The sequence below is a fragment of the Syzygium oleosum genome, unplaced genomic scaffold (assembly GCF_021117445.2).
Source record: "Syzygium oleosum isolate NSW1041296 unplaced genomic scaffold, Sole_v2.1 Sole_v2.09, whole genome shotgun sequence".
In the NCBI taxonomy this organism is placed as follows: Eukaryota; Viridiplantae; Streptophyta; class Magnoliopsida; order Myrtales; family Myrtaceae; genus Syzygium; species Syzygium oleosum.
In genome coordinates, this window is record NW_026607493.1 from 980,294 (window position 1) to 991,402 (window position 11,109).

General features: G+C 41.4%; 1 protein-coding gene across 1 annotated transcript; it reads right to left on the reverse strand.

The window, feature by feature from the left end:
- Positions 1 to 2,632: 2,632 nt before the first annotated feature.
- Positions 2,633 to 10,727, reverse strand: LOC115680401 (2-oxoglutarate and iron-dependent oxygenase domain-containing protein CP2). Its single transcript, XM_030604204.2, has 9 exons — positions 10,150 to 10,727; positions 9,527 to 9,574; positions 7,935 to 8,111; positions 7,701 to 7,851; positions 7,538 to 7,624; positions 5,528 to 5,652; positions 4,458 to 4,576; positions 3,609 to 3,720; positions 2,633 to 3,115 (listed from the first exon to the last, which is right to left on the reverse strand). The coding sequence occupies exons 1-9, from the start codon at positions 10,357 to 10,359 to the stop codon at positions 3,080 to 3,082; spliced, it is 1,065 nt and encodes a 354-aa protein (XP_030460064.1). The 5' UTR covers positions 10,360 to 10,727; the 3' UTR covers positions 2,633 to 3,079.
- Between the last annotated feature and the right edge of the window lie 382 nt (positions 10,728 to 11,109).

Genomic DNA, 11,109 nt, shown 5'->3' on the forward strand with positions numbered 1-11,109 from the left:
TAGGACCTCGGGTATTGTTAGACATGTTTAGGGCTTGGTTCGGGTAGTTTAGGTGGCTGTTTTAGGACTGAAATGAGGGCTGGATGTTCAATTGTTGTGGATTAAATTATGGGATGAAAATGCGTGGTTTAGTGGACTCGGATAGGGCTGTGATGATGTGGAACGAGTAGGATTGAATCGTATGTTCGATTGGTAAGATTATGCCTTGAATGGACTTGTGTATGTGGTTGTGTGGCTTGTGGTTATTTGACTGAATTCTGCGTGAATGTTGGATTGAATATTGAGTGGCCGTGTGCCCTGTGTGTATGTGTGGCCGTGAGGTGTGGTGGTGTGATCGCGTGCTAAGTGTGTGTGGTCGTGTGGTGTGCTCGTGTGACGAGAATGTACATTTGCGAAGTGTATGTGAGGCGTGAGGTTGTGTGTGGCCGTGTGGTACGTGTAGAATGTGTGCAACGAAGGTACAGGAATGTAGGATTGGTTGGAAAAGTGATACCCTGAGGCGTGTTCGTTTACGCGAGGTAGGTTCCGTCCTGAGGCGTGTTCGTTTACGCGGGATAATGCCATCCCCGACGAGATGACAATGCCCAGCCCGACGGGGTGACGATGCCTGACGAGGTCAGAAAACCGTTGGCCTGATGCGTTTGACGCAGGCGCGGTAGCGGTGGAAAAGTTGGGAATGAGCTGGATTTGGCTTGTCGTGTGAGGATTGTGAAAGTTAACGCATGGCGTGAGTTAGTGTGCGAGTGCGGTTTGTATAGCGTAATGTAGTGCTCGATTATAGAGTAAAAACTACTAGGCATGGTATGGACGTGCCCAAGTAGGTTTTGCCTTATAATCGAGGCACGCGCGCGGTTGTGATGCATTACTGTGGCATGTTGGCTGTATTATTATCTAACATGCAGGGATGCGCATGATGGATTCCAGGTAGGATCGTATGTGTTTGTTAGTATGATGGATCATTGTGTGTTATGCGTGTTTCGTCTGGCGGTACGTGAAAGCCTATGTGGAGTTTGGGGTTGTGCACTTATTGAGATTCGTCCCATAGTTGTATAACCACAATTTCAGACCCTCAGCCTTAAACCCAGGAGGCCCGCCTTCTCTTTTTGGAGTTTTGAGGAGCCGCCCACGATGCCCCAGTGAAGCTGCAGACGATGTCCCCGTATCGTGGACCAAGTGATCTTCCGGGGGCTCGAGCCAGAGGATGCTAAAGCAGAGTGGAGGAGGGCGACCATTAAGTTTCCCTAGGGTATTTTAGGGGTTGTATAGAACAGGTCTGACCAGTCACCTTTTGATAGTTAGGTCGACCTATAGTGAAGCTAAGTTAATCAAACCACTTGATTCTTTTGTTATGTCGGTAGTTATGAATGCTCGTCTGTTAAGTTTGGCTGTAATATAATCTTTGTATGCTCGATGCATTGGTATTGTATAAAAATGTTACTGTTCTTTGACTGTCCTGATAATTTATCCCGTCGTCGTCTTATTAGTACGGGTGTTTGTATATTCGCTTCCGCATGTGTCTCTGATGTTTGGGTTGGGTCGGCGATGTTCCTGGGACGTCGCAACTATTTGACCGGAGTGGGATGTCGCGAGCTCGATGGGGTTCGGGGCGTGACACCTACCAACCATTCCCCCACCATCGCTGGCACCCCCACCGTCGCTAGTCCTTCCAGGCGATGGTGGAACGGTGGCGACGAGGGCTTTCCAACCCTCACCGCCTGGTTTCCAATTCTCCGTTTATGTTTATTTTAAATTTAGCTTATTATTTTATTTAATTAAAATAAAATTTGTATAAAAATTAGATTTAGACCAAAAAGATGTCGTTTTAGTCACGTCATCGCCACGTAGGAGAGAGAAAATTTTAAAAAAACCACATCAATCAAGTTGGACAAAGTTAGCAAAATGACTTGATTGCGGTTTGGGGTTTTCGTGATCAAAAAATTAGTTTTAGATAAATTTATCACAAATGTACCAATTGAAGTTTTTCGTAATATCAATCCAAATTTATTTAAATTAAATTAAAATATAAGCTAAAAAAAAGAAATGGAGAGTTGGTAACCATGCAGCGAGGGTTGTAATTGCCAGGGCGGCGACCCCTACCAACCATTCCCCCACCATCACTGGTCCTTCCAGGCGATGGTGGAACAGTGGCGACGAGGGCTTTCCAGCCCTCACCGCCTGGTTTCCAGTTTTCCCTTTTTGTTTATTTTTAATTTAGCTTATTATTTTATTTAAATCTAAAAATTAGATTCAGACCAAAAAGATATCGTTTTAATCAAGTCATCGCCACATAGGAGAGAGAATTTTAAAAAAAGCCACATCAATCAAGTTGGACAAAATTAACAAAATGACTTGATTGTATCAATTTAACAGATTTTAAAATTTAATTGCACTATTTGCAAGTTTTAGCACTCAATTGTACTTTTGTGATAAGTTTAAAGCACTTATCCCTTATTTATTAATATATCTTCAAAGTACTTATCCAACATATTAATGTTATTAAAAATTAATTTTCACAACATTAATCGAACATATATCATGAAGACAATCCTTTCAAACCTCATCGCATAATGCTACCGTAAATAGAAGAAACTTGAATACAGAAACATCACAGAGCATGAAAAGAAACAAGAGATCAAATCAATGAATCTTCATCACATCAGTGGATCAAAACATCCGACAACATTCACTAGCAAAGGAAATAATGTACAGTTTGTCGCCGCTGCTGCTATTCAATGTCACGGGCGAAAAAAGTACAAAATTACATAAGAAAATAAAAAAGAAGAAGCAGAATTCATTAGAGATAGCAGATATACAACGTCCACCTAAAAGCTGCTAAATTTCCTTCTGAAGAAAGATAAATGATATGTAGTCGGACAGACGATCATTTCCCTTCGGTTCACCGGTCGACATACTTAGATAAATGCTCCCCCTTACTTTTAACAAATTCTTTACATACACTCGTTGTGCATCACTGCGATGCGCAAAGCAATTTTTAGATTCTCCGAGCAGCAGCTTCGGTGTCTCAATGAAGCCTAGCTTTTCGAAAAAGAGCCCAAGCACAAATTGTAACTGGATCAAGTCATGCCGTTGATTCTCCTTCCCTTCTAATCAGCTCCTGCAGCAACATGACAAGAGCAAGTGAGTATCGACACACTTCCAGTTCCATGTAAACATCAAGGGGTAGCATCCCCAAGGGAGTAATAAAATCTTGGGGAGGACGGCCTAATTGAGCGAAGCAAGCATACCATCAACCCTATTTACATAGCTGTTTTCTTTGATGCGCATAACTCAATAAGATTGCAGAGGGATGATTGAGCTAGTGCGCTGGATCTTCTACGACCTTTGAAATCTAACTTTCTTTGTGAAGTCCAGAGCGCACATAATAGGCCCCCCACATCAATGCTGAATTGAAAAACTTTCAGGGATATGAAGTTTTCAGGATTAGGAATCAAGTGTTTCTTTCATATTCAAAAGGAGTTAATCTTTTCCGTTCAGAGGGACTTAAACTTTTAACGAATCCAAATGATTCTTTAGGTGAACTATGGAGCTGAATTTGCATTTGTTAGTTCCAGAAAATAAACTAAATGATCGCATAACGGAATATTTACCGATCTGGTAGCAACTATTGATTGTTGTTGCCTCTCCTTTTTCTCACGCAAGCACTCTCCACACCAACTGGAGAAATCCTTTTGATACTTCTTCATCTCCCTAAATATTGAACTGTGCCAAGAAAACCAAAGGGTTGAGAGCACATAGAGCAAACTCTGAATTCATACGCAGTAAAAAGTGAAGTGCCAGCACATTTTTTGTGAGCTGACAAGATTCCAGCAGTTTTCTAACGCCCTGAACAGAGAAAGAAATGAAAGGGACCAGGATAAGGAATATCCTTCCTTGACTGGCTCTCTATCAAATGTCCAACTTTCACTAGCCTTGTAATCAATCACACAAGGAAAGCAAATTGATGAATCTAAACCAGTATAGTGTAGTATCCATGAGTCAACGTAGATGGAGAGATGGAAGGTAGCTATCAGCAGACCCTCAGCAGTCAGTGGATAACCTAATGATCTATTCAATAATCAATACCCCAGGCATGACTATCTAAACCAACATAATAGGACCTCCCATGGATCGAGATGCAAGTGGGGAGAGAGAGAGAGAGACAGCATAAACCAGCGTATGCCCAGCTGCAACGGAACATTTACCAGAAGTGAACATGGACAAACTTTAATCTCACCATGAACGATATTAACACGCCTCAAAATAATTTCGAAGAACTTATTATCCATTTATCACAGTTTATCATCAGTGACCCCATCAACAAAGATAGCTGATTGCTTCTAACTCTTCAAGTCTTCCATTACTTTAATCTACCCTGCCTTAAGCAGTCCAATAAAAAAAAGAAACAATGAAATCCTTAACACACCAATGGCTCAACAAAAGAAGGAAGTGAAAACTACCTTCTACACCACAGGAGTAGATTAATCCTGTGACCAGAAGTTGTGGCCCGAGCACCATGTCGGTGACGACCACGATGAAGCACCGCTCGCCCAGGTACATGGCTATAGTCGAAAATCTCCTAATACAAGAAACAAACAATGCCAAGGAAGAGTATCAGTACAAGAACAAGGAGGCAAGAAAATATCCAAGTGACGAACAAGGTATATATAACTTGCCAAAGTGAATGACATCATCAATTAAAAACGAGCATAAAAGCCTGAATATCAATGGACAGGGATGCGTGTACATATGCAAGTAGGCATACGTGTCCATCGTATAAATATCAATGTGTGCAACAAGTTAAGTGATGAAACAATGTGATCGGACCGGAAGAATCCAGACCTTTATACTTGAACCCACTTGCTTTACCAGCAAGCAATGGTGATGGATATTTGTACTTTACCGAATGCATCATGTGCTTGTGGCTTGTTCTAAAATTACAGACTTAAAATGCATCTCTGTGGAAATCCAAAGTAAGCAAAATCAAATGAAATGTACATAAAACATAACTCTAAAACAATAAATCAATTCAACGAGGTTTGGTTACATATATAACCTACTTCTTATGCAACAACTAACACAAGCAAAGGAATCAGGCTATGGTCTAAGCTCGTCTAGGTGGTGTGGCCCATGGCTACTCAAGCTAAGATCATGACACACCGCACAACTCTAAACTTTGCTGTATATCAATTGCTTGTCCATCTTAAGTGATCCAGAGGTTCGTGGTTAAAGCCATAGTGACCAAAGTGCAATGCCAGGAACAGAAATGGAGAAACGTTTCACAGAGATCAAAAGACAAATTAAAGGCAGGTTAATACTGATTGGCACGTTTGTATCGTACAATTAAGAGGACAATACGATTCCACTGCCTCTAAAAAGAAAATTTTAGTTGCCCAGGATAGCTGAATTAAACCATTGATAAATCAAGAGGAAGTAGGGCCCCTATCCTAAGCAATGGCTTGTTAAATAGTAAGATAACAAAATCCTGTTCACATTCTACAAGTTGATTCGTATTTAACAAGTGATGTACCTCTGAATGGGTGCCTGTGTTCACATGCTTATCACACCGTGTCCCCCGGAAAAACAGCTCTCCACCAGAAAATTGCTTACCCAAGCACACATTTAGAGTTACTTCTGAGTCATCAACATGAAAACCTGCAAGTGTAAAAGAAACCGAGAAAGTCAGCCATCCATTAGGAAAAGTTTAAGCTTAAAAATTGCATATATGATGTATGATGATTTCCTGCAATTCGCCATGTCAATAAGTAGTGCACTGCATACTTTTTTGAAACTTATCATATGAGCTACAAAGAAAAGTTTCCGTAATTCCCCAATCAGCACAAACAAGAAAAATATACCAAAATCAAAATACTCGAGTCACTTGAGTTTGTAGGTGCGCGTATGTGTGCTTGCATGCAAGTATTTGGACCATGATATGCAAAATATATTACAGAATATCAAATAAAGAAAGCAGAAATTGGAAAGCAATTTCAAGGTAATTCAAGTCATCCATAAAAAAGAGCTTGAAAGGAAGAAAAACAGAAATAAAAAGAGAGAGAGAAAGAAATAGCCCAGCATATTGAATGCCTCATGTTTCTGATGAATATTGCTTAAGCAATGGCTAGCAAAGAAGATTTCTTCACCAAACAGAAAGACCAACCACTATTCTAAAAGTGATAGCAAAATGCCTATAAACTTAACCAGTCGTAAATGACAAATACAATTAACTTCAGTCTTCAAGCCACCAAAACCACAAAGGTCTCTCGTGCATTGATTTCTAAATTATGGCTACTTCTTTTTTTTGCAAAACTGGTTGCCCAAGGCTGATGAGTGATACTCTTTTATGGAAGAGATTGGCTATACGATACACCAATTATGCATAAGCATAACTATATGAGGATAAGAAAGGACAAAAGAAAATAAGAACCAGGGAACCATTTGACTAAAATTCTTAGAAAGACTTCCTGGGTTTTACAAAAGAATTTTGTCCCCTTAAATCTTCTCCTTTAAGCTAAGGTAATACTAAAGACGGGCATGGACCTCCAGACATTGACATCATCTGGTAAGCAGTGCACAGTTGCCAAGTGCCAACAAAATGGAAGATCTACAACACATATGCGCGGCATATAAACCCCCCAGTCATTAACTTAAGAAAGCAATTAGACAATACTCAAAAAGGCCAACCTACATACATGTAATACTTCACAACTACTCCATCCCTTAACATTGTTGGGGGCGAATATTCCTTCAAAGGATGCAACTCCTAAAGGCTAAGCATTCAATTTAGAATGCCTGATCTCAGATACCTCACTTTTATTGAGAGCCTTCCTTAAAAATAATATTCTCTCTAATTACCTAATCATATTAACATCTCTTAATAACCCCAAACTCCACCTTGGCCATAGTAAAACACTCGAATAAGAAACCAACCAAATTGGAGAAATTTTTTTAGAACATGGTTAAGCCACTAACCTCAACAATCATATAGAAACCATAATAGAGTCTTCTGAGAATACATGAGTCGAACAATTTTAAGGAGCTATAATACTAAGCTTGCTAGCTCACAGGCTACAGCAATTTATCAGACTATTTATGGTCTACATTTACTAAAGAAGCTCGACATTCAAACTCGAATTGAGGGTGAGAAACAAGAAAACCGCTGATACATTGACTTCTAATAGGAAATGCAGAAACCTACACAAAATTTTACCAGCAAAGTCATTGTGTTCAACACACTTCTCACACTGAAATAGCACATGCCTCACCATAATGACCAGAATATTGCATTTCATGAAAATATATGAGGAAATAACAGTGCAACTCGAGAAAGCACTTCCGATTTTGTTAACAATGAAAATCAACCAAATAAATGATCACTCAACAGCCTGAAATCCTTGACCAAAAAAAAAACAGCCTGAAACCATCTATCCTCTACTAATATTTAACATTAGATAAATCATGAAAATCATAATAGCACGTGGATGGATAACATTATTTTCCAGAGTAGCAGTGTCAAATGAATTGCTTACACTGTACTCACCTAAGTCAGCATCCCTATCTTTACCATACTCAACAACAAAGCCATGATGAGAATCGAGGGTGGATCCTCCAACTTCAGGAAAGAATACTGCACAAAGTAATACTTGTCCCTCAGTAATTATAAACTCCTGAATGCTCCAGCAAGTATAATAGCACAGAACGACCTTTTGAAATAGGATGAACAAATCCCTCCATCAGTTTGTCCAACATTGTCTCTAGGCCAAAATCATCAAGCACAGCTCCAAATTTATTCATGGTATTGGGCCTCATTATCCTAAATCTTACCTCATTTACCCAATCCTCAAAATTTTCCACCTACCCAGTCAAAGCACAAATCATAAGACAAGAAGCCAAGAAAATACCAGTCATTAAACAGAATACATTAAATCAGAAGATACCTCTAAGAGCAACAATTCACAGAATCGCGGTTGAAACATCTCAAATGTGAAGACACCGGGAGATGGTTCAGACATTATATTTCTAAAACTCTCCTCTGTTTTTTCATTGATTGCTTTAAGAAACGTCGGGACAAAGAATGCTGAAGGGTGCATGCTGTATATGTTTCGATGTAAAGGCTGCAAAACAGAGGATACTCTTATTGGAAAAGGCCTCAACAAAAAAGCAGGAAATGAAGAAAAATTACAGCAAAAACTTGGGCCTTTTCATCAAACCCCAGGAACCCAAAGTGACTATACAATCAGATGGACCAAGCACTTCAGAGTAGAATCAAGAGAATTAAAAGGAGCACTCAAAACTAAATCAATCCTTGAAAGATGGAAAGGGAAAAGGTGAGTAGATGGAAGGAATCAGAGGCACTGTAATAAGACGAGTTTCCAAAGATCCGCAATCTTCAGGCATCTACATAATTTCCAACATATCCATTCATTCAAGCACAATAAAATCAATACTTGAATCCTTTCATCATAACAAGGATCATTCTATCCAAGAAAGAGAGTCATGAAAATTTGGCACTCAAGAACACATCACTAACATCCCATAACCTCTATTTATATAAGGAAATTCCATCTAAATGTAAGACATGGACCAAAAGCCACATCATTTCATTATCTTGCAAAGATAAGCTAACTTTTTCAGCTTGGTTTTAGGGCCTCTCTCCAATCCCACACACAACTGCACCTTAAAACCCAATTGGAGCATCTATATGGCAGGATGCCAGGCGAATTCAAGTTTTATTAGGGCAAACACCCTCACCTCATTCACTCAGTTTCATTAGTTCTCCCGAATAACAGCATGTTCATTGCTTAGCAGAAGCAATCCATAATCTGAATTGTTTCAGGCGAAGGGAAAAAGGGAACGTTCTCCAAAAATTAAGTCAAACAATATCTATCGCAGATGAGTATCATAAACAGAGCGAGAGTCTAAACGTTAGTAACACCTCCATAGAGTAGATATTTTACATAAATGGAGGTAAAGAAATAATACAGCTAGACTGAACAGCCAATGTGATCAAGACAAATATGAGAGTAAAAGTGAAGGCAACTGCAAAGCCAGTGGAGACCAAGTATCTAAATCGTAAGCTTTCATGTCATGGAGGAAGTCCACAACTATGCTGAAGACAAACTAACGGAGAGTGCGCATCCAAAAATTTTCTGCTTAATATGCCTCTAAAATGTCGACAGCTCCGCAAGTCAAAAGTCTATCTCCATGATAAACATGGTATTGCAAATCAAAATATTATCTCATTCTCTTCTTCAGTTCAGACAGTGATCCCAATCACTGAGTTCCATCATGTCATTGCCTCTACACACCTAATCCTCAGCACCACCACAAAAAAGTAAAGACAGCATAGAAAAAAATCGCCATAAATATATATATCAAGTTTTCCTAAAAGGAGCTCCAATCAGCAACTTGAAGTTTGCCAATAGAGGAGAACTAGATTCTGCAATATCTAAAAGAGGTGAAGTCTGATGCTGACATTACCCATCAACTCAAAAAGTGAGAAACCGTTTAGAGATTGCTAGTGAGGTACCTGATAATTTGAGATTATCTTCTGCCTGTAATCTCTATGCCTTTGAGCCTGGTAAAGATATAGCAAAGCAACATAAAACCAGCTTCCTCAAGGAAACATCGATAAAATTGACATGGTTCCTGCTGCCTCAAGAAATTACGAGTGACACATGAAGCAGGAAACCACAACCTCAAACATTCACAAACATACAAAGATGCATTTTGAAATTGAAAAGGAGAGTTATATTGGCAAATCCTAGGAACTGAGTATTCTTTTTATTAACTGGTGGCACAGAGTATTTTACCAAGGCCCAACTGAATGAGATATCATCATCAAACAAGATATGAACACAACCAAGATTTCCTCCAAAATCCAACGGAAGTTAGTCAGGAGCCGTTGAAAGGACACCCCAATTCAATCCAAAGTGCGAAGAAGATGAAGCGAGAAAGGGCAAAACGAATATTTCAACGTCCACAAATCCTATAGATAATGAACCTCGAAAAATTCGGGTTCTCTGCTTCCGTAGAATTCAATGCATGAAGCCAAATTCGGTCAACTCAGCAGGGAAAAGCGATGAGAGAAAAGGGACAAGAAAAATCACAAAGCGGCATTGCACCGCAACGCAAAGCACAAGTCGTACATACTCTGTTCCGCTCCCCGTGAGGCAAGTACTTGAGCAGAATCTCCCTCATGAACTTCACCTTGTCGTCCCTGGAGACCCCCAGCATGGTCGGCGGCAGGTACCGCTCCAGCGAGCTGAAGATCGCGGGGCTGAAGTCCAGCTGCAGGTCGTCGTAGCTGTCCGGCCTGTGGTCCTTGTTAGGGTTCAGCCTGAGCCTCTGCTGGCTCGTCATCGCCGCCGCCGCCGCCGCCGCCGGGGCCGCGACCGGCGGCGGCCTGCTCGGGTCTCCGCCCGGGACCGCGCCGTTGCCGCCGCCGCCGCCGGGCCCGCGTCGAGGGACATGGGCCGCGTGTCCGGGAGACGCTCGGGAGGGGCGGGGGGGGGGGCGATCAGGGCATCGGGGAGGATGGCGCGGCGATGATCTGCGAGACGGGCGCGGAGGCACGGAATCAGGGGCCCGGTGGTGCCACCGCCATTGGAAGGGTCGATGGTGGTGGTGGTGGTGATGGGCCGTGGGAGGTAGAAGATGGTTTGCAGGTTTAGGGTTTCCTCGTCGTTCCCACGCTCGGGGTGGTGCTTGCTTCCGCGATTCAGTTACTCCGTTTTTGTGGTTTTTGAATGGGAGGGAGAGGGGGGGGGCTGCCAGGCCCGGGTCGACGCGCCGGGTGTGATTACGATCCGCACGCGCGAGATGAGGGGGCTTCGTCAGCCCTTTAAATGTGGCGCGTGTACGGGAGTCTCGGGAAGCGAGAGTGGTGTGGCGTTTTTCAGTTGGGGGGTCCCCTTTATGTTAACGTTAGGCGCTGCTACATTAGGGCAAGGTTTGCTTTCAAGGGACCGTCGCAGCGATAGCAGCATCAAAAAGTGTTTTTGCAGATTTGATTTCTAATGTGTAATTTGGAGATTGAAGTGTTGTTTTTTTTGTTTGTTATTGTTGTTTGTTTTTCGAATTTGTTCATTTGGGTTGTATAGTTTAGATGTG